The sequence below is a fragment of the Passer domesticus genome, chromosome 3 (genome assembly GCF_036417665.1).
Source record: "Passer domesticus isolate bPasDom1 chromosome 3, bPasDom1.hap1, whole genome shotgun sequence".
NCBI classification, from domain to species: Eukaryota; Metazoa; Chordata; class Aves; order Passeriformes; family Passeridae; genus Passer; species Passer domesticus.
Window position 1 is genome coordinate 98,964,329 of NC_087476.1, and position 21,996 is coordinate 98,986,324.

General features: G+C 60.7%; 1 protein-coding gene across 6 annotated transcripts; it reads right to left on the reverse strand.

The window, feature by feature from the left end:
• Positions 1-785: 785 nt before the first annotated feature.
• On the reverse strand, positions 786-20,766 carry LOC135297257 (spectrin beta chain, non-erythrocytic 2-like). 6 transcript variants are annotated; one of them, XM_064414591.1, is made up of 33 exons: positions 20,048-20,766; positions 16,888-16,995; positions 15,344-15,499; positions 14,513-14,644; positions 14,197-14,388; positions 14,032-14,115; positions 13,798-13,916; positions 13,528-13,642; positions 13,183-13,266; positions 12,754-12,869; positions 12,442-12,586; positions 12,120-12,227; positions 11,923-12,003; positions 11,635-11,763; positions 11,428-11,559; positions 10,912-11,168; positions 10,674-10,797; positions 10,315-10,509; positions 9,858-10,013; positions 9,173-9,393; positions 8,682-8,859; positions 8,216-8,365; positions 7,591-7,989; positions 7,156-7,275; positions 4,533-6,023; positions 4,043-4,123; positions 3,734-3,820; positions 3,515-3,606; positions 3,224-3,309; positions 2,591-2,657; positions 2,304-2,467; positions 1,891-2,025; positions 786-1,666 (listed from the first exon to the last, which is right to left on the reverse strand). In XM_064414591.1, the coding sequence occupies exons 1-33, from the start codon at positions 20,465-20,467 to the stop codon at positions 1,431-1,433; spliced, it is 6,360 nt and encodes a 2,119-aa protein (XP_064270661.1). In that variant the 5' UTR covers positions 20,468-20,766; the 3' UTR covers positions 786-1,430. The 6 variants fall into 6 exon arrangements, with proteins under 6 accessions (XP_064270661.1, XP_064270664.1, XP_064270665.1 ...); XM_064414594.1 differs by having other exon boundaries at positions 11,923-11,998; positions 12,121-12,227; positions 13,183-13,269; positions 20,048-20,765; XM_064414595.1 differs by having other exon boundaries at positions 11,635-11,760; positions 11,923-11,998; positions 12,121-12,227; positions 13,183-13,269; positions 20,048-20,764.
• Positions 20,767-21,996: the final 1,230 nt, after the last annotated feature.

The window sequence follows — 21,996 nt, forward strand, 5'->3', positions numbered from 1 at the left end:
TCCTGGTATGTGCAGCCGGAGCCAGAATGCTGTGCCTTGACCTCCTCACTGGTGTGGACAAGCCTGGCCCCTGCCCAGGGCATCTCCCCTCCCAGCCTTACCATCCTGCTTGTCTTTTCCCATTAAGGAAGTGCAGGCAGCTGAGCTTTGGTGCTGGAGGAAAACAGGTGTCAGAGCCAAGAGTGATGGAGCCAAGTGGGGGGTGGTAAGACACAGGGGAAGCTCAGAAAGCACACCCCAGCCCACACCGGGGCATTCCCCACTCCTTGGAGAAAGTCCATCTGCTGCTGACCCTGGTGTGTTCACCTCCACCTCACTGCCTGTCTCCAGTCCCAGGAACACTGCAGGAGGGAGATGGGGTGGCAGGAGCATTTCTGCTCTCCTAGCCCTTACTGCAGAGCTGGGCTGCAGCCAGCACTTCTATTTTAAGCCCCACAATGTGTTTGAGGAGGCAAGTGGTGTGCACAGCTGAGCCTCACAGCCTGACAGGGAGAGGCCCTGCTACCTACGTCCCTGGAAACTTCCCCTTCTCCCTCTAGGGCTGTTCCCCTTCTCCCTCTAGGGCTGGTACAGGCTCAAGGCACGTTGGCCCAGCTGTTTTTTCCCCTTCTCAGTACAGGCAGCAATTGGGGCAGCTGAAACTGGCATGGTCTGGTGAAGTTACTGCAAAAATATCTGGGCTGTAGGAATGGGGCTCTATCCACACACTACTGCCCTCATCTGTGTCATGCAGCATTCACCTGCTGTGACCTAGGCTGGCAGCCATCCTGTGAGAGAGCAAGGCCGGGCAGGCTTGGCAGGGCTGTGCAGGCAGGAGTATTTACTCTGTAGGTAGTGACTTCCCTGCTAAGTTCCCAGGGCAGGGAAAAGGGGCCCAGACATTCTGCGGGATTAGCTGGGCTGAGTGCAGGCAGAGAGGAAGCATGGGACAAAGCATCCTTGTGAAAGGCACCAAACAGCTCAGGCTTCCCCCCCGAGCAGGACTGAACCTGACTGCAGGGCCCTCCTCATCTGAAGCTCCCCTGGCTCCTTAGCAAGGACCACCTTGCAGAAAGCTCCTTTCCTCCTGTGCTGACGGATGCTGCTGGACAAAAAAGCTCCCACACTAAGTGTCTATTTATCTTTTAATAAAAACCATCATCCACCCCCCTGTGCTTGTGCTGTGTGTCATTAGGATGCCTGGGCAGCCAGCAGCACCCAGGGAGAGCACTGGGCAGGAGGGGTGCTCAGCGCCAGGCTGAGGCTGGGGGCTGCAGTGGCTGGGGCACAGGGCAGCCCTGGGGCTGGCTGAAGCAGAGCCACTTGGCACAGCCTCTTGCCCCTGGGGAGACAGCGAGCCACGAAGTGGTGCTGGGAGTAGAGACCATGCCAGAGTGGCCCAAGAGGAGGATAAGAGGCAGGTGAGGGCATTTTCTCCTTTTGTCTGGGGCTCACTCTTTTTTCCCAAAGAACTTCTTGAAGACAGATTTGTTCTTGGTGCGAGGGGGGCTGGTGGTCTTCTCCCCTCGTGTGTCCCGGGGGCTCCCCGTTTGGGCCACGAAGGAGTGGCAGCGTGCCCGGGGCACGGCCGACACCTGCTCCCCTATGTACAGTGTGACAGAGTAACTGCTCCCGGCCTCCGCTGGCTCCTTGGGCACCGCCAGCGGCGTGATCTTCTGGTAGGTGGCTGCAAGAAGGAGCGGTCAGTGGAAGGGGCAGGGTGCCAGCAGGCCCTGGCAGCCCTCTAGAGCCCTCCCCAAACGGGGGCTGCAGCCAAGGGCACAGGTATGTAGGACCAGGTGCATGCTGGAGCAGCATCGCATCTGTCCTTGGAGGTCTGAGGGGACAGAAGCACCTCCAAGGTGGTGGTGGTGCCACCTCCTGGCTGTGACAGCGAAATCAGGACTGTACCTGAGGTGAAGGAGTAGGACCTCCTCTTGTTGGCCACCAGCCCATAGTCATCTTCTGGGCAGATGTTGTCCCACAGCCCAGGGGATGCCCTGGATGACCACTGCTGCTCCTTGTGCCCAGCCCCCTGAGCATTCTCTGAAGCAGAATGGAGACATGTCATAAGGCAAGGCCATCACAGGATACCCCTGTGTCAGCCCCAAGGACAAGGGGAACTGTATGACTATCTCAGTATCTCAGGAAGTGAAGTAAATGTTCCTTTCCCCAAGTCCCAAGCTCTAGGACTCCTAGCCCAGATATCACCAGTTCAAGACTGACCGACAGCCTTCAGCCTCCCTCAGCTGCCTCCCATGTACCTCTCTGGGCTGGGGAGAGAAGCTGGGGGACAGTGGTAACCAGCCAGACAGGAAAGTCACCTGCTGCTGTCACAGTCCCATCGACTGGGCCATCCTGGCCGCCCAGAGGCCGCTGCAGTAGTGGGCTTGCACAGGGTAACACCACAATCTCCTGGCTCTTGGTGGTGGTGACCTGATGATGTCCCTGCAGGTGGGAGGTCCCGGGGCTGGAGACCCTGCTGAAACTGAAAGCAGCAGAGATTTAGCAAACCAGACTGGCCCACCAATGCCCTGCTGGAGCAGCATGCTCTGGGAAATTTGGGATAGAGTTATAACAAAACCCAGCTGGCCAGCTCCAGGCTACTCACCTGCCAGTACCACCAGTGCCCTCGACACGCCGTGCTGCCGCCTGGAAGTAATCCACTTCGGGGAAACCTGGGAGCACAGCAAACATCCTCTGGATGCTGGCAGTGCACAGGATTGTCACACAGAGCAGTCCCTGATCTGACTGGCCATGCTGCGTGGCTGGCTCCTCCAACCTCCTGCTGTACCACCTGCTCTTGGTCTTGACAACCAACCTAGGACTTCATAGCAGGGCTTGAACTTCTCAGATATGGGGAGAGCAACAGGAAGACCTCAGTATTACAGGTCTCCTTGCCTCAAGGGCAAGCAAGGCATTTCCAAGCCCAGCGGATATGGAGGAAGACCAAGGCACAATTATAATTTTCCTGACACGGGCTTTTTGCTGCTGAAGCACCAGTGACGTCAGCTGTGCTATTCCTGATTTATAGCTGTGTATGTGGTGTGAAAACAAAGCCTCCAAATCCTGCCTGGCAGAGAACTGCTGTTCCCAAGGCAGGCTAGGAGGATGCAAAAATCAGAGTAAAATGTTGTGCTGCTTCTCTTCTGACCCCCCATGTATCAAAGGGCTCAGCAGGGACTGAACAAACATGGTAACCACATAGAGCTGGGCCCCTGCTCTGCCTGCAAGGGCTGCTCACCTGAGTTTTGCTGCAGCTTTGAGACCCATTCGTTCATGAGAGCCTGGGTGGGGGCCCTCAGGAGGTATTCAGAGCCATCCTGCAGCCTGCAGGGAGAGGGGAAGAACATTTTAGGGTGCAGACATGACAGCCCCCACCAGACCAGAAAAGAAGAGAAGCAGGTGAGAAAGAAGGAAGGAAATCCTCATCTAAGCACTGAGCTGGTCCTGCCTGGGGATGTTGGTATGTGTCTGGCCCAGCAGGGACACACTCTGGGAGGGCTGTGGTTACTGCTCTGGACTGGGGACTCACTGAAGCCTGAAGCAGTTGGTCTTCTTGGTGTACTCGGCATCTGGGGTGCAGACTGCCCCGGAGAGGTTCAGGGGAAGGGCCACCACGGAGCTCTGTAGCACAAAGGAAAGCAAGGGCAACAGTGGGATTGGACTGCTCTGCCTTCCCTGGCCATGGGGCCCAGAGCCATCACCCTGCTGCCAGCCCCCTCCCACGTCACCCCAATCTCCCCCAGCGCACCTTGAGGCTGTCCCTGCGGTCCTGGTAGAAGCACAGTGTCTGCCTCATCAGCACGGCGTGGAAGAGCCCCCAGGCCCGGCAGCTGGCCTGTGGGACACAAGCAGGGGACAGCTGTGATGCCAACAGCTTTGGAAGAAGACAGATGGTCTCATGCTGCTCAAAAGGCAGCCCAGCCCCTCTGAGGCTCTGCCCTTCCAGAATGGCCAGCAGCATTGCTGTGGTAGATCCAGGAACATCCCTGGCTTCCTTCCATCCCCTGACGTGTTCTAGCACCCCTGTCCCAAAGGAGCCCCACAGCCATGTCTGTACCTTTCTCCCTCCTGTCTGCAATACGTGCTTCCTTTCCAGCGTCCCCTCCATCATCTGAAACTCCATTTTACCAGGCAGGACCTGCAAGGGCACAGAGGGTGGGCAAAATCTTCTCTGGGGCTGGTGGTGCCAGCTCAGCCTCCACGCACATGAGGCCTAGATGACCCATTCCTGGTCAGCAATGCCAAAGTGGGAGTGGGATGACAATGAGGAACAACTTTCTCACCCGGGCAGGGGCTGGGCTGTGTGAAGCTTTAGGGTGAAGTGTCACTTTGCTGAGGCTATGGATTGCTGGGGGTTGTGTATGCTGCAGGGACCCCAAATACCACACCTAGCCCGTCCCCACCAGCTGAAGAAAAGGGGCCACTGGAGTCAGGGAGTCCCCAAATACAGGTTATATTTGCCGGAGTGGATAACCCAGCTGCTGCCTTGGCTGTTCCCCAGCCCCCTACCTGATCCTGAAGGAGAGTCCCTGGCCTGTGGATCTCACCTTGCTGCTCTCTCTCTCCTCTTGCCGATGCCTCTGCTGATCCCAGGCACTGGAGGCATCCAAGGGTGCTGCAGACACCAGCTCCTCCACATGGGGGGAAACCCTGAGCCCACTGGGACTGCCACTGCCACCGTGCACCACCCCGGGGCTCTTCTCTCCCGACGGGCTGTGGAGCAGCTGGGCAGCGGTGGGAAGGGTGAATTTGGCCACTAGCACATTGTTGGCTGATGAGAGGATGAGGGGCCTGCCAGCAGTGGCGCTGGGGCTGGGCAAGCTGCCTGCCCTGCTGCCCGCCCTGTGGCTGGCACAGCTGCCTCCCGGTGAGCTCTGTGCCCGTCGCTCGTGTGCCCCATCCCAGATGGCCTGCAGCTCCTCCTCCTCTTCCTCAAACTGCCTGTGGGCAGGGTGGCAAACTTCCTTAGTGCCCAGTGCAGGGCTCTGGGGCTGTGGAGACCCCAGTGCCCACTCAAAGACAGAGAGCTGGGTGGGGGCAGCAGGGGAAGCTGGGGACCCTGTGGGCTGGCTGCTGCTGGCTGGCTGCTGTGCGCAGGCAGGGCTGGGGATGGCTCCAGCCCTGCCTGGGAGGCTGGCAGGGGATGATCCAAGCTCTAGCCAAGCGGCTCTGTGATGCCTGGCCCTGCCAGTGGCAGTGGGGCTGTCATCCTGGCCAAAGTGGGTGGCCGGCTCATCCCCCATATGGACACGGGACGGCCGGCTCGGCCTCAAGTCCAGAAGGTCTTTACTGGTGCTGCTGGGGTGCTGTGGGGTCCAGTGCTCCTTCCCAGCACGGTGTCCTCTCTGCTGGCTGTAGCTGGGGTCAAAGCTCACCTCCTGCTCACTCTTGGGGGACATCCCCAGCCTCTTGCTGGGCCCCTGGGGACTGTGCCTATCTTCCTGCCATCCAACTCCATGCGTGCCTGTGGGCTTCCAAGGCCTCACCCCTTGATCCTGCCTCTGCTCCTGCCCCTCTGCCTCCTGCTGCCGTGCCTCAGCCCCTCGGTGGCACCCTAGGACCACTGCATCCCTTGGCAGCTCCAAACTGAGCACAGAGCCCAGGGAAACACGGGGGCATTTGATTTTGGGGTTAGGGAGGCAGGGGTTCTGAGGGGCTGCCCCGCACTCGGCATCGATGTCCTGCACCAGCGGGTTCCTGACGTAGAGGAGCAGCTCCCCCAGCTGAGGTCCAGCAGCAGCTGCCCCTGGCCCCCCCTTCCTCCAGCCACACTTCTGAGGCCACGTGTTGCTGGGCCCGTGGCATTCCTCGGGCGTGGGCCGCAGGGAGCTGTCGCCCATGATGCCCCGGAGAGTCAGCAGCCGGGCCTGCTCCGCCCTGGCCTGCTCCCGCCGCTGCAGGCTGTTGAAGAGACAGCCAGCGCCGGCCTTGGGCAGGGTGTGGGAGACAGCCGCCATGCCAGCGCTGCATGCCGCAGGGCGGCGGACAACAGCCGGCGGCCGCTTCGCCGTGCAGGTTTTCCTGGCCTCCAGCTGCACCTGGGGAAACAGAGAAGGAGAGAGGCGTGATCGCCATCGCTGGAGCTTCCATCACCCTGTGCCAACTGCCCCCTTTCCATGCTGCATCTGGGAAAGCAGGGAGCTGCAAGGGCAGGCAGACAAAGATGCTCACCAGCAGCACATGCAGTGCTGGGAATGACAGAGCTTCACCTCAGAACCCTGAGGGCTGCTCCCACACTGGTGCAGGCAGGGTAGAGGCAGACAAGGGAACCTGCCCATGATGGAGTCCCCCAGGTGTGGGTACAGCTGGGGCTGACTGCCATACAGCTTTTCCCTGGCACTGCTGACCTCCAAGCCATCACTTTTGGGTGGCTACTGAGACAGCAGGCACTGCAGTCCGTGCCTGCCAGCCCTGTAAGCTCCAAGCAGTAAAGCAATGAATGCAAGGGCAGGGACTGAGTGCAGACCCTTCCCCTCCCCTTCTCTGCAGACCCTCTGCTGGGCTTCCACAGCTGCAAGAGTCTGCAGGAGCTGGAGCAGCATTCCTCTGTATCCATTAGGCTGGATGGCGCCCATTAGCAAAACCCTCCTGGCAGCCCAGCAGCCCCTGCCCCTGTCTCAACACCCTCCAGCTTCTCTGTCCTCCTGTCCTCTCCTTTGGGCTACTGAGCCTGGCTGCCCTTGGGGCTCCTCACACACAGACCTTTTTGCACAGGCTCTGGAGCAACAAAGACATCTGAGTCCCTACAAATTTCCAAACTCCCAGCCTCAGAGTTACAAGCCAAGCAACCCGGAGTGAGATCCCCAACCCAGCAAAATGTGCACCTCACACAGTCCCAGCCACCCTTGTCCCCTTCAGCTGGCTACACAAGGAACTGCTGTTGCCCCCAGCAATGGAGCAGGGAGGCTCTCCCACTGGCCACCAGCTAGCCATACCTCCCATGGCCACCATTACTTGAATGGGGGGCCAAACTGCAGCAAGCCCTGCCTGAGTCCACTTCTCACATGTCCCAGCACCCATGCTCTGGACCCCACAGCACCAGATGGATTTTCGCTCTCCCAATGAACCACTGCCACCAGGGCACTGTGGCATGGCCAGGAGGGATGGTGGCAGGCAGGTTCACACCATGCAGCCACTCTGCCCAGCATGCAGCCTTCCCCGGGACGTTACCTCTTCCACCAGCTGGCGAGGTGGCTTTCTTTTTCGCTTTAAGCTACCCCAAGTGTTTCCTAAAAGCCCCTGGCAACGCTTCCAAAAGGTTTTACAGCCTGAGTGTTTAGTGGCAGGGAGCTGAGCAAGGGGAGAGAAAGAGACACACAGAGAGCACAGAGTGGGCAAGGAGCTGCAGCAGGAGAGCACAGGCAAAGTGGGTGGCGCAAGCCGGCCTCTGCCCTAAGGCATCACGCAGCATCAGCATGGCCAAAGGCCCCTCTCCTGAGACCAACACAGACCCAGCAGCTCACTTAGAAATACCCTAGAGGGGTCTCAGCTTGGGGGTCACCCCGCAGCCCTCACAGCCTGCATGGGGCACAGCTCCAGAGAGCTGCCCAGGCTGTGTGGCCACTGGCCCATGGTTCTGCCAAAGCCCCCCAGCATCCCCCGTACCGTTGGCAGTGCCTCCTCCCCTGGCTGCTCGCTGCTGGCCAGCAGCTGTGCCTTCTTCTTCTCGCCCTTCTTGCCAATGCTGAGGATGAGGTTGACCGTCCCCCCGAGACCACAGGGGCCCCGCGGTGGCAGCAGCAGCGTGGAGGTCTCAGCAGGATCCCAGGGGGCAGCCTCCTTGGGGGATTCTGCATCATGGGGTGCTTTGCTGCTGGGCTCCCCCCAGCTCTGCTCCGCTCCTGATGGGGCATCTGAGAGGGGTGATGTAGGTGGGGAGATGGTGGTTTTCGCTGGAAGCTTTGGCTCTAATCTTTGCACAGGCTCGAGGACGGAGGAGGACATGAACTTCACTGGGCTGTGGATGCTTTCCAGGTGGAGTGGAACACATGAGGCATGCTGCTCCTGGGGACCAAGGCCAGAGAGGGAACATGAAAGAAGGGCTGCTGAAGCCAGGCATTTTCTCAGGATAGCCTTCCCTTTGCCCCACCCAAACCCCAGAGACTCCCAGAGGTATTGGCACACATCCCTCCTCATCTTCTGCATTACCCACTCCATCCAGTGCCTCTGCTACCCTCAGCCTCAAGGCTGGGCATTCTCCCTGACAGCCTCAGAATGGCTGGGTACTCACTTGACCAGTGGGGGATGTGCTTGAGAGGTTCTCCGGGTCCCTGCTGTCCTCCTGTCTGCTCCCCAGATCCTGCTGCTGATGCCTCTGTGCTCGCCAGCGCACCAGCACCCAGCCCAGCATGCTCTGCAGCTCTTCCAAGCGCTCCTTTATCTGACGGGAGGAGAGATGCTGGGCAGCCTGCAAGAACTCCTGGCCCAGGGACACTGGTCCTACCAGGATATCTCACAACAGAGCAGTTAGGAGGTTTTTACAAGTGGAATACAGTCACAGCCACATCAACTCAGATCTCAGAATCCACCGGGTGAAACTTCTTCCTGCCCTGAGCAGCCCCAGGGATGCACAGCTGTCCCCATCCCACCTACTGGGCTCTGCACCCACACCTTGCTCTTTCTGTCATGGTCCTGTCCCCAGAGGACTTCAGGGAGTGCTGAGAATTTCCCCCCAGCCCTATTTCCCCTGTCCTTACTGTTGCACTCAGGTAGTGCTCCTCAGACACCAGCTGCTGCCCTGCTGCTGCTAGTGCCTCAAACTCCTTGAGTTTCTCTTCGATTCTCCTCTCCAGTTCCTCACATGGAGTCTCCGGGATACTGGAGCTGCTTGGGCTTTCAGAGAAGATCTGAGCCCGTGTGTCCTCAGTCCAGGAGCTGTGAGCACGTGAAAGACAGGCTGAGGAATGACCCAACCCTTCTCCAGCCCTGCAGGCCCCAGGGAAGCCATTCCCATGCTCAGGGATAGCTGGAAGCGGCTCACTGGGGTTGTGGCAAGACTTTTGGGGCAGGATGAAATGCTGCAGGGCTGCCTCACACAGACAGCTGTGGTGCAACCCTGCATTCCAGGCTCCCCATGGTCACGCCTGGCTGCAGCTCCAGCACTGCCCACATAGTTGCCAATGCCATGCTTTCACCAGCTCCCCCTCAACCACCACAGAAGCAACCCCAACAGCTCAGTGCCACTTACATCATGGCTAAATAATCCTTGAAGAAGTGCCGGAGCTGGCTGGCCTGCTGCACGCGGAGCCGGGTCTCCCGCAGCAGCTCTCGCAGCCCTGCCCAGGCCCACAGCGTCTCCTGCAGCTCCCGGCTGACGGGGCACTGCCGAGCGGGGCACAGCTCTTGTAAGCGGGCAGCTGCCCTCTCCAGCTCCTCCAGCTGCCCTTGCAGGGTCTGTGACACTGCATGCTAAAGATCACAAGGCAGGAAAGGTTCGAGATGCATCCAACCCCTCTGAACCCAGGCTGGACTCCCCTGCATTCTGGGATGCAGGGACAGAGGAGAGGATGCTGGTACATGGGCTGCAGAGAGTGGGCAGAGCTAGCCTCAGCGGGGAGCACGGGAAGAGCACAGAACTGCCTGGCTTCCCTGCCCTGTGTGCATGAGTCACTTCCCCACCAGAGGGAAGGAGCGAGGTGCTGGCGGCTGGGTGTTGGCACATGGGAGCTGATGCAAGCTCTGTCCCTTTGCCTGGCCCATGCTATCAGAGGGGAGCAGAGCAGGCAGGTCTCAGCTCCACTGGAAAATTCCAGCCCGCCCTACCAGAGTGTGCCAAGGCTTACAACACCTGGGCCCCTGGAGTGGGGCCAGAGCCTCACTGGGACAGCCCCAGCCAACCGAGACACCTCCCTGGCAGTGCTCCCCTGACTCACCTCCATCTCCTGCTGGCAGCTTAGCAAGCCCTGCAGCCCTTGCAGGTCCTTCTCACTCTTCACCGTGGTGAAGCTGTTCTCTGCTAAGGCAATGTCTTGAGACAGTGCCTTGGCTCTGCGCTGAAGGGCTTCCAGCTGTGGGGATATCTTCGCCACCTGGATGGGCAGGAGGGGACACAGAGGGAGATTAGCCCTGGGGTGGAAGCCCCTGTGCCTGCCACTCAGCCCCAGCCCACCCCAGCCTGGGGACACCCTGCCATGCAGCTGCAAAAGGGCAGGTGCCAGCCATGGGAGAGACAAGGATGCCAGCCTCGCACAGAGCGGTCCCCATGAATCCCAATGCTCTTGTGTCCCACTGAGGACAGCTGAAGTGCGTGCCCTGTCCCACTCAGCCGGCATGTCCAGCTGCAGATGAACCACCCAGCTGCATGCCCAGGCCCCAGCCTCCATTCCCTACCAGACGCTCCAGGTTCTCCGTCTCTGCTGCCACCTCCATGACCCGCTCCCGCTCCTTCGCCGCGTCATTCAGCATCTCCACGGCCTCCTGCAGCTCTCCCAAGGGGCGGCTCATGTCCTCACTGCTTGGAGACTTCTCAGCCTGGGCTGAGAGCAGGGGAAAAGACCCCTGCGAGCCACAACGCCCACTCCCTGGCTGAAGCCAGCAGAAACACCAGACATAAGAGATGGGGAGTGACACCCCAGGCAGCTGGGCTGGAGGGGAGCACCCAACAGGGACCCCTTGCCAACCACAGATCAACCCTTGGTCCAATCCCAGGTGCTGTGTGATCCCAAGGGATGCCTGGCCACGCTGCTCACCGCTGCAGATCCCTGCTGGCTCCGTGCCTCCTCCTCTTGCAGGTCCTGCAGGAACTCCGACAGCACCAGGGAGTCCCGCAGATCTGCCGCCCGGTGCCGCAGGGCTGCCTGCACGTGTGCCAACCTGTGGGGAGAGGCGCTCATCAGAGGTGCTGGCAGCTTCTGCACCTCCTCAGGGACAGCATCCTCCTCCCACCCAACGGGGACCAGAGAAGAGGCACCTTCCTCCAGGACTCACTTCTCCTCCACCATCTCCACTTTCCTCTGCATCTTCCTTGCTCCCTCGTGCTCAGTGGGCGACTCGCCTGCTGCTTCTTCCCGCAGTGCCTGCAGCTTGAGGCCACAGAGCAGGAGCTGCTTCTCCAGCCGGCTCATTTCTTCCAGGTCCTGGCGCAGCTCTGCCGGGCTTCTCATGGCAGCCGGTTCCAAGAGCGACCCAGCCACGTCTTGCAGCCACCGCTCAGCCTGGTCCAGCTCCCCCACCAGCCTCAGTGCCTTCAGGGAGAGCAGGGAAGCCATCAGCCTGGCTCTGAGCCACCCAGGGGAGGCAGGAGCCATGCTGGCATCCCGCTGGGGGTACCTGGGGCACAGGCAGCACAGTGGGAGAAGTGTGCCATCTGTAAGGCCAGCCAGAGATGGCAGTGCCAGTGTTGCAGCTGCAGGCCCCATAGGTGCCAGCCTCACTTGGTGATCCCCAGCAAGCTGCTCCAATTGGAGCATGCCCTGTGCCCACCCTAGCCCTGACTCCACGTACCTTATCGATTTCTTGCAGCACTACGCCATTCTCCTGGTGCCTCCTCTGCAGGTCCTCCCACAACTCCCCCAGTTCCCGCAGCATGGCCTCCACCTGAGGGCTCCCAGGAGGCTTCCCTCGTGCTGGCCCCTCCTGGGAGGCAGGGAGGGCAGTCAGGATGGGCCCCACCTGGTGTCCTCCCCCCACCTCACATCCAAGCAGGCTCACCAGGAGCACAGCCCTGGCACTGGAGCTGGGGGCCAGGGGCTCTTGCTGCATCCGTGCTGCCTCCAGGCTTGCCACTGGACATGGGGGGACTCCCATACCCACACTCTCCTTGTACGGGGACAGGGTCTGCTGAGGAGCAGATGTGCTGGGTTAGTGTCCAGACCAGGGTGTGGGCACAAGCCTGCATGCCCACGGGCAGCAGGAGGAGGTTAGGGAAGTGAGTCCTTCCCCAGCACTGTCTCCTCTTGGGTGGGCAGGGAGCAAAGGGGACAACTGGGGAGACATTACCATGTTCACCACCTGGCAGACGTCCTGCACTTGGGTCTCCAGCTGCCGCATCCCCCACTCAGCCTCTGCCTCTCTCCTCCTCCAGCAGAGACAGGAGAGGGACAGTCAGGACTGCAAGGTTCCCCCTTGCATAGGGGAACCCATCCCTGTCCCCTTCGACTCTGTCCTGCTCCCACAGCCACCTCCACAAGCTGGTACCTCTTGCTGTCCCCTCCATGAGGGGGCTGTCCCACTGCTGGGGAGCCAGGGCTGCTCTCTTCTCCCTTCTTGCTCTCTGCCATCTTCTCCAGCACATCTTTTGGTACCTGCGGCACAAAGGTTCCCATTCCTCCTTGGCCAGCACAAAGCATACACCTGCTTTGCCCCAGGCCTGGCACTTATCACTTCCCATAACTGGTGGGACCAGATCCACGGGTGTTCAGCTTGGATTCTGCTCAACACCTGAACCCCTTTCCCACAGGCTGCCTTGCCTTCTCAAAGCAGGGGAGCTGAAGTCACCTGGAGGAAGTCAGTGCTTACCATGCTGCTGAGTCCTCTTGTCCATTTGGCTGCTGCTTCCTTACCCACAGCCCCGTGACTGCTATCGTCTCCTCGAGGCTCAACATTTGGAGCTGCAGCTTTGCCCCTCGGGGAACTGCCTGCCCGTGCTGGAGCCTTCCCTGTCCTGGGAAAGGAAGGCAAGGGAAGCCCAGGGCAGCAGGAGACCCTGAGTGGAGCTGGTGCCCCAGAGACAGCCTGCTGGGGGCTGACCCAGGTCCTTCCCAAGCCTCTGGCTCCTGTGCTGGGAGGTCAGGGTTGGTACCCTGGTGCTCCTGCCCAGCTATGCTCTACCTCAGTGCCTGCTGGAGCTGTGCCCAGCTCTCCTTTACGTCTCGGTGCTTCGAGGAGACTCGGGCTGCCAGGCTGGGCTGCAAGTTTAGGAGCTGGGACACTGTCACATCCAGCATCTGGAGAAGAGAGAGCAGCTGGGAAGTGATGGAGACAGGGTTCATGAGTGATGAACCACCATGGCCACGGGCAGGGTGTGTGGTGACAACCAGCCCTCTGGAGGCAGAAGAGGCAGTGAGTGCCTATCCCAGTCCTTGTCTGCCCTGGGAAGACTCCCCCATCCATCACACAGCCTCAGCCACCCACACAGTGCGGGGTGCCCGCAGAGCCCACAGCGCTGCCGGTGGCAGAGCTGGCCTGGGCAGGTGCACATTTCCCCTCAGTCAGGATGCTCCCCAGGGCTCAGAGGACGAGGCACAGTCTTGCACTCACCATCAACTGGCTGGCTATGTCCCTGACATCCCGATCCTGGCATGGCTCGCCCTCCCCTGGCTTCCCTGTACTGCAGATGCTGCTCTGCTGTAAGAAGAGGCCACAGTCAGCAGTGGGAGGAGGACAGGACCCTGCTCCCAGCTCCAGCAGAGAGAAACCCAAAGCTGCACTTCCAGCCTGGCTCCCTTTCTCCATCCCCTGGTTCTCTCCCCAGAGCCCAGGCTGAGTGCTGGGACCACAGGAGTTTCTATGCAGGGGACAGGGGCAAGGTGCTGCCCACCAAGTTCCATTCAGGCCATACAACAGCCCCACATACCAGGGTGAACCTGGCTCCAGTGCAGATACCTTGGCATGGATGACCCCGAGCAGGATATCTGCTTGCTGGAGGAAGGAGGCCACCTCCAGGGCCAGCTGCAGAGCCTCATGGTGCTCCTTCAGGGTCCCCTGCAGCCGCAGCCACCTGAGCAGGTGGAAGGGGAAAGGTGAATGGCAGCCTGTGCCCGTCTGGGGAGCTGTGCAGAGCTAGGCCAGGAAGTTTGGGGGGGTTCTGCTTCCCAGCTGGTCAGCTCCTGGTGCCCGGCTCAGCCCTTCTCAGCCCTTGTGTGCTTCACTCACGCTTTGTTGAGGTGCTTGCGCCGGGCTGAGACGTTCCTGCTCTCATTTTTGCCTTGTTTCTCCAGCTTCTGGGCCAGGCTGTTCAGCTCCTTGTGCAGACTCTGGAACTGCTGCTCCTCCTGGCCCGAGCAGAGAGGAAAGATGTCAGCATCCCTCCTCAGGGACCTGTGCCATGCCCCAGCCTCAAAGTATTTGGGGTCCCTGACAGGTCAGCAGCCCCCAGCAGCCTCTCACCTGCTTCAAGTCAAGGATGCGGCGAGTGAGCTGGATCTTATCCGGGCTTTCCTGCAGGAGGGCTGCCAGAGAGGGCTTCTCCTCCTGGGCCAGGCAAAGGTGTGAGAAGGCTGGGGGACAACCAGGCTGTCCCCTTCCCCAGACCATGCTTCCCATCCCCCAAACCTTGTGCTTGATCCATGCCTCCAGCCGCTCAGCTTTCCTGTTAAAGTCCTGCAGACTCCGCAGCCCCCCCAGGGCTTTGCTCTGGCTGGCAGCCGTCTGCTTCAGGAGCTGCCACTGGTCCTGCAGGGCCAGCAGCTGCCTCCGCACGGCCTCTGCACTGGGGCTTGCCCTCCACATCAGCTGCTCACCCATCTGTGGGGCCAAGGGACCCACTCAGCATCAGGGGCTCCCAGGGACCCTCTGCTGCAGAGAACCCAGGGATGCATGTGCTGTGGGTAACGGGAGCCAACCCATGCCATGCCCTGCCTGGCCCCACCTGATTGAGCTTTATCAGTGTGTTCTCAAAATCCTTCATGTCCCGCTGCAAGGTCTGGGCCACGTCCTCCCAGTCCTGGAGGTCACAGCCGTCCTTCAGGTCCCGCAGCTTGCCTCGCACCCAGCTCTCTGCCTGCAACATACAAACAGCCACGTGGCTGGGGGCCTCCACCAGAGCCTCAAGGACACGGCTTTGGGGACCCGAGCCCAAAGCTTCCCAAAGCTGTGACAGGGACTGGAGTGCACCCATTCAGCTGACAACCCATTTGCTCAGGGAATCACCGGGCCAGCACAGGCACTCAGCACAGCATCCGTGGCAAGGGGGGTGTGAGGGTGGGCAGCACCTCACTTCTTTCCAGCGCCTGCCTCAGCCCAGCAGGAGAAGCTGGGCTTGCCCAAGCAGGCCAGTCTGCACAGAACATCCCTGCACCAAGCATCTCTCCCCCCTGCACCCTGCTCCCCAGTGCACACATCCATGCATTCTTCCCACCATGGCATGGAAGCAGCCCTCCCACCATCTCGGTTCCCACGCTGCTGGGGAGGGACAGGGGCTGAGAGGAGGAGGAGGAGGAGGAGAACGGGGCACGGCAGGAGCATGCGCACGCGGAGAGGAAGCAGGGCCCTGGTGTGGGCTGACCCCCTCTCCCTGGGGCTGACAGCCAGGGAGAGGCAGCCAAACATGATCTCATGCCACAACCATGGCTTCGCTCGGGCTGGGAGTTCAACCCTCCCTGCTGCACACCCCACCCCACAGCTCACATGAAAGGCTGCCGGTGGCCCTCCATTCCACTTCCTACACGGACCCTTGGGAGAGGGCCCCAGCTGGCCTCACCTGCAACATCTCCCGGTTGAACTGGGCTATCAGAGGACTCAGGTCAAGGAGAGGGGCTGCTCCCACGCCGCTCCGCCCACTGCATCTTGGTGCTGCAGCAGACTCCTTGCCCTTAGGGCTCTCTTTCTGGGGTGATGACACCGGGGATCCTGCCAGCTGCGGGGAGCAGAGAAGGGGTGGGGAGTGTCAGTGTGCTGCCCCAGGGAGCCCTCCCTGTCACCTCCCAGGAGCATTTCAGAAACCCAAACAAAGTAGGTCAGCATGCCTTATTCTTAATTCCACTCCATCACTGACATATTTGGCATTTTCCTCCACCACACCAAGGTACCACTTCCCTCTACCAAGGCCACACTGGTGGCTTTTGCAACCCCAGCAGGGGGTGCTGGGCTGTCCCTCAAGTGGGTCACTCCCTAGGTCATTCCAGGCTGTTGGGATGGCACCCAGCACCTGGACTGGTCCCAGCACCCACACTGGAGATGGATGCAGTGCTTGCTGCCCCGCCAGCCTCAGGCAGTGCATCCCTGCAAGCAGCATTCATGGTTGTAGCTTCTGTTTGGTGTCACACAGGGGGATGCTGCCAGGGGATGGGATGGAGGGCCATGAGGCAGGTCCCAGGTAAGCCCCACCACCCCTTTGGTGGCACCCAAGACCCCCATCTCTGGTGAGTGGTTGGAGGGGACAGAGAGTGCAGCATCTCCTTGGGATTTGGCCTCGTGGGCAGCCGACGCTGACGAAACCCTCTGTCAGGGTTCCAGCTCTGCCAGGGGTGACAGCAAAGGTCAGCCAATGAAAGTGCTGGCCCTTCTCCAGACTCAGCCCTGGGCCCAGCTGCACGCTGCCCAGGGGACAGCACCATCACCCGGGCACACACTTCCCACCCTTCTGCCCAGGGATGGGGATCTGACTGCACACTAACTGGTGGCAAACAGGAAATGGAGAATTTTCAGGAGGAACCCAAAGATGGAAGGCTTGCTGCCTCCTCTCAGCGGGCAGAAATTGCTACTAGAGCTAGCCTGGGACAGCCCTTTCTCCTTGAGAGGGCTAGGTATGAGCTGCCCCACAGGGTCTTAGCTGTCCCTGAGCCCACTAGGGAACAATTTTCCAGAAGCCTGTGGAGCAGTGGGGTATGGGCAACTGTTTCAGGCTCTCTAAGCACTCTGGCATGTGCTGCCCTGCTGACAGCATGGGACTCACTTTCCAATGGCTGTTCTACTTAACCACAAGAACTACAGAAATCCTCTGTCTTTTTTTTTTTTTTTTTAATAGCAGCACAGATTCTCAGGCCCTCCTGTGACTCTGTGACCTTTAGTCTCTTGACTCAGCCATGGCTGGAGGAGCCCATAATCTGGCTCCCTTGGAAGCAATAAAACCTCTGGGCGCTGCCTGGGGGGCTGATTCCTTGCCCCATCATGCCCAGCTTGTTCCCACACTCCCTGGAAGAGGCAAGGCTCCATCCACACCTGGGCACACCAGTGACCAGCCTCATTGCTCAGCTCCAAGCTGCATGTCATGCCCCGCTAATTGTTGAGGGCAGGGGGACATACCGCATACAGGGGAGAACATCTGTCCACTGGAGAGCAGAGAACACTGGCCTGAACACTCCCCGGCTCCTGCTGCTTGTCCTCCGCAACCACATCCTTCCTGAGGAACACCTAGAGGCAGGAAGGCACAGCTGTGAGCCTGGTAGTGCTTAACTGTGCTGGCAGCCAAGGGGACAGAGGACCACTCACCCACCTCCCCCTGCCCTGGGCCAGGGGGGCTGCTGGCAGAACCCAGACGCTGCTTGGCTGCGCTCTTGCCCATCCCTCCTTACACATCTAGGCCAGGCTTCTCTGAACAGCACCCACAGCTCCCACCACATGATTAGCAAGTGGCAACAGCTCCTAAGCTTGTTTTGCTCATCACCTTCTCCAGTTTAGCTCCCAGTACCCCCAACAACCTTTTCTCTCCTTGAATTGACTCCAAAGGCAGCAGAAACCCATGTAGTGATCACCACTGGCCCCTGGTCATCTAAGGATGTTCAGAGTGACACTCCCCTGCCCTCCTCCAGAACAGCAGGGCAGAGGCATGAGGGCACAGGACGACATTAACTCCAACATCATGAACTTGAATCCTCTCAGCTCCTGATCTCTGATCTCAGCCTAGCTGGGAGATGAGTTAAGGGGGCAGCTGGCTTGCAGGAAAGGGCTTCCAAAGGACAGGAGTGAGGGTGGAAGCAGGAGAGGCAGGAGGAAGGAAGCCCAGGAACTGCAGCCAGGCACAGAGAGGATGTCCAGGATGAACTCCACATTACCTTATCCTTGATGCAGCACAGCCCCAGGAGGAGAGGTGCGTGGGATTGTTTGGACCATGCCCAAGGGCATGAAGCCTCATCCTCTGCAGATGGATCTTTTCTTGGACTGTTGGATATAGCAGGCTAACTTAGGGACCTCCTTCCACTCCCTTCCTGGGGCCATCTTGCTGTCTCTGTAATAGCCATCCCAGCACGCACAGGGCAACAGAACCAGGGTGGTGGACAATGTGTGCTGCCCTGACAACCCCTCCTTGAGATCGCTGCAAACAGGGTGCTGGATCAGCTAGAGCCAGCCTACCGCTGCTCAGGCCACTCCAAACTGAGAACACTGCCCAAGGGAAATGAACCTAGGCAAATCAGAACTCCCTTCCTCCACAGAACATGGCTTCCCACCGTCTCTCCAGCACTGCAGAAGAGTCCTGACATGAATGGCAGCCCCAGCATAGAGCTGCTGCCACCAAAAAGTCTCAGAGCCCTACAAACAGCCCAACAGCTCTACAGCCTCTAGGAGAACAGCACCACTGGACCTTTCCAAGGGCCTGCAAAGCTTGGCCCATGGCTGCAGAGGACAGACCACTGCCACGTGCCACAGCATCCCATCCCAAGTAGGAAGAACAGTCAGGGTACAAGGCTGAATCACAGCCCAGCAGGCACAGTGAGAACTCAGCAGGATGGTATCAGAAGGAGAAGGCATCTCCTTGCCTGACCACGGGGCTGAGAGGTTTGGATGCATATTTAGGGAATGATAGGGAGCTAAATGTGAGGTGCCTGTGAGGCACAAGACCCTAGAGAGCTCTATGCAGTAATGTCTCAGGCTGGCTCCCAGGGCTCAGCTGTGGGAGACAAGCCTGCAGGTGACACGGGAGCTTTATTTAAAGTCCCTGTCTCACGATCCGGCAGCCGCAGGAAAGCAGGGCTGCCAGCACAACGATGACTTCATCCTTCCCGCAGAGCTGCTCCACCGGGACTACCCCCCCTTCTCGGTCCCTCCGGCTGGAGCTGGGTCCTCGATCCGGCAAAACAACAAACTCTCTCAGCAACTGGAAGTCCGGAGAAGGAGCTGAGCCTGCCTCAGCATCCATGAGGGGCCGTGCTAAACACTCCCTAGCAGGACACCAGGCTTCGTGTCACCAGCAAAGCCACACGTGCAATGAGCGCAGCAGCCTCAGCTGCCGCCTCTGCAAACACTTCTTTCCCCCTCTAAAAGCAAAATTAACACGGCACATATGCTCGCCGCATTCCCACAGAATAGGTGCCAATGACTTCCCACGAGCAGGACGAGCCGGGGCCAGACCCTCCTAGGCAGCACTGTGCTCATCCCGGAGGAGCCCCTCACTCCTACGGGGCAAGAGGGAAGGGCAAATCCAAGGGCTGTGGGGTGCACTTGGGAAAGCATTACCGTGCTCTGTGTGGGAGACAGTGTCCCTCCTCTCCTCCAGCTGCCATCCCACGTTTTCCCCTGCCCCCCAGCTCCGTCTTTTCCTCCCAAAGCTCCATCTTGCAGCCTGCCCACCTCTTTCAGCTCCTCATGCTGGACAGGGAGGAGGGGCCGATCCTGGCAGCCTCCCGAGAGTCCCACACCGCCGTGCCCAGCACGTGTCCCTGCCTTGCACGAAAGAGGGGAGCCCTGGGGCCGATGCCCTTCGGGCTGCGCAGGCTCCGGCGTGCCGGAGGAAGCGGCACCTCTTGCGAGGCTGTGCCTGGCCTTTATTGGCAATGAAGATGAGGGCTTTGGCAGTGGGCTGCGCGGCTCTCCCTAGCACTGTCCTGCCGGGAAACCAGCTGTTGCAGGTCAGGGTTAAATCCCAAGGAGTTCCTGCCTGCTCTCACCAGACACTGCGACGTCTCCGAGATGCCTTCCTCCCCATCCCACCCACAGAGGGGGTCTCCTGAGCTCTGGCACAGCTAGCACTCAGACTTGAAGGGTGGGGTGCTGAGAGCTCTGGGTCCTGATCCTAGCCTTGTCCCAGCTTTGCCTGGCTGTGTGGCCGTTCATGAGTCACTTCCCTTCTCCCAGCCTCCGTTTCCCCTCTGTAAATGAGAGAGTAAGTTCCCAGCTCCCCACACTCAACTGCATCATCACAGGCATCTCCAAAGCTGAGCCCTCCATAGCCAGGCTCTGGGGCAGGGCTTTTCTGGCTCATCTCAGCCCCGGGGAAAGCTCATCTCCGCTCACCCGCGAAGACTTCCTGCCCTCCAGCCTGATGGGACAGAGAAGTGCGTGGGGGGCACATGGGAGGAAAAACAACTACCCAGGAGCCCTGCAACGACTGCTACCTGGACGGCATGGGCATAAGGCAACAGGGATGGGCGCAGCCTCCCCAGGACCTATCCATCCACTGGAAGCGAGGAGTGGGGAACTGCAGGAAAGAGGGAGCGAGAACAGGGCACAGGGTACCGGGATCGCTTACCTTGAACTGAGCTTTCCCTGTCCTGCTGTTGTTGTTGTTGTGGTTCCTCTCGCCGCCGGCGCGGGCAGGGTCCCCGGGTCCCCCTGCCTCTCCCGTGCCAGCATCCCCGTACCAGTTGGACAGCGTGATCTTCTTAATGGAGCGGGCTAGGGAGCTGCGGTTCAGCCGATCCTCGTCGGGGCCCCCGTCCTCACCGGGGCTGGGGCTGCGGGGCTGCCCGGCGGGGGCGGCCCGGGCGTGGGCCAGGTACAGCGAGATGCGCTCGTTGATGCTGCGGCGGAGGCCGCGGGGGCCGTCCAGCGCGGAGGCGAGGGCGATGCCGGGGCAGGCGTCTCCGGGGAAGTCCGCGGCACACTTGGGCAGCGAGAGCCTGGTGCTGATGGTGAAGGGCTGCACCTTCCTCGCCGTGCTGCCCGACATCCTCGCCCTCCCCGCTGCCCGCTGCGGGCAGTGGGGGTCCCGGCCCGGGCACCGTGGGGTCAGGCGGCAGTGCGGAGCCCCCACCGCCCGGGAGAGCGGGTGATGGAGACGGCCCGGGCAGCGCCGGCTCCTTGCCCGGGGCGGGCGGGGGCTCAGCGGCGGGGCGGCCCCGCGGCGGCGGGCAGCGGGGCGGGGGGCGGCCCAGCAACCATGGCCGGAGCGGCGAGACGCGGGCAGCCGTCCGGCCTCGGCTGCCTGGGCGGGCCCTCCGCCCCCGCCGGGACGCGTCCCCTCCCCTGCCCGGTCCCTCCTCCCGCGGCGGGCCGGGCGGACGGACGGGCGGGAGGAGCGGCCGCGCCCCGCCGGGTCCGTCCCGTCCCGTCCCTGCCCGGGGCCGGCCGGCTTCAGTCGTCCGCCTTCTTGCGCAGGTTGAGGAGGCAGAGCAGGCAGGTGAGCAGGGCCTGGCGGCTCTCCCGGGAGCGCAGCCGGCGCCCCAGGCGGCGGAGCGGCGGCAGCAGGCGCCGGCGGGCCAGCGGCAGCAGGCGGGCGAGCAGGGCGCGCAGCAGCGGGGCGGCCAGCGGAGCGGCGGGCATGCTGCCCCCGACCTGCGGGCACAGCGGCACAGCCCCGGCTCGCCTGCAGCAGCGGGGCTGTTCGGCAGCTCCTCGCTCTTGGGAACGTCTGAGCCGAGCGGGAAGTTGGGGGTCCGCACCCCGCTGAGAGCGGGGCTGCTTGGGGCAGGCCCGAGGGAGAAGCACTGGAAGGGGCTCCTTCCCGCCTCCTGCCCGGTCACTCTTACCCTCTTTGGGATCCTTGCTGCTCCGGGACACCACTCAGCTCTTTCTCCCGGAGCAGCCGGGACTGCTCAGCTTCCCCAGCGTGAACCTGCCACCGGCCCAAATGGCAGAACAGCTCCAGAGCAAGGGACAACAAAACCCCCCCCAGCTGTTCATTTAAATGCCCCCTCCTCCCAGGCCCGACACACACTCCCTGAAAGTGATACTGCATCACAGCCGAGGCCCCATTTGTCGGGGCAGTGTAGGGGAGATAAGGGGGGCAAGGGAGGATCAACATCTGCCCACCACAGAAATGTGGGCTGGCAGGGTGGGGTTCTGTTTCGCTGCAAGGCTTTGCCATAGCCCTTGAGCAGACAGCTGAGTCTTAAATATGCTTGCCTGTCATTCCCTGCCAGTGCCAGCAATTGTCACCCTGCTCCTATGAGGGCCAGGAATGCAGACCAGGTAAGCCAACAAGGAGACTAGGCAAGGCATATGCCCAGGGCATAATATACTGAGGAGCAGTTGGGTACTCCCCTGAGAAAGAGCTTTAATTTGGCTCCATGAGTGGCTCAAGAGCAGGATAGTAACAAGTGTCCTGCACTTCCCAGCTGAGTTCCAGTGTTCCTAAGCTGAGTTAGCTTGGGGCAAGCAGCCAGGGGAGCACAAGCTAGCCAGACTGAGCATGCAGGCAGGAAGGTCCATGTTCGTGTCTGTGCCCTTCCACTTCCCTCCTGTGCCGAAGCTTTGTTT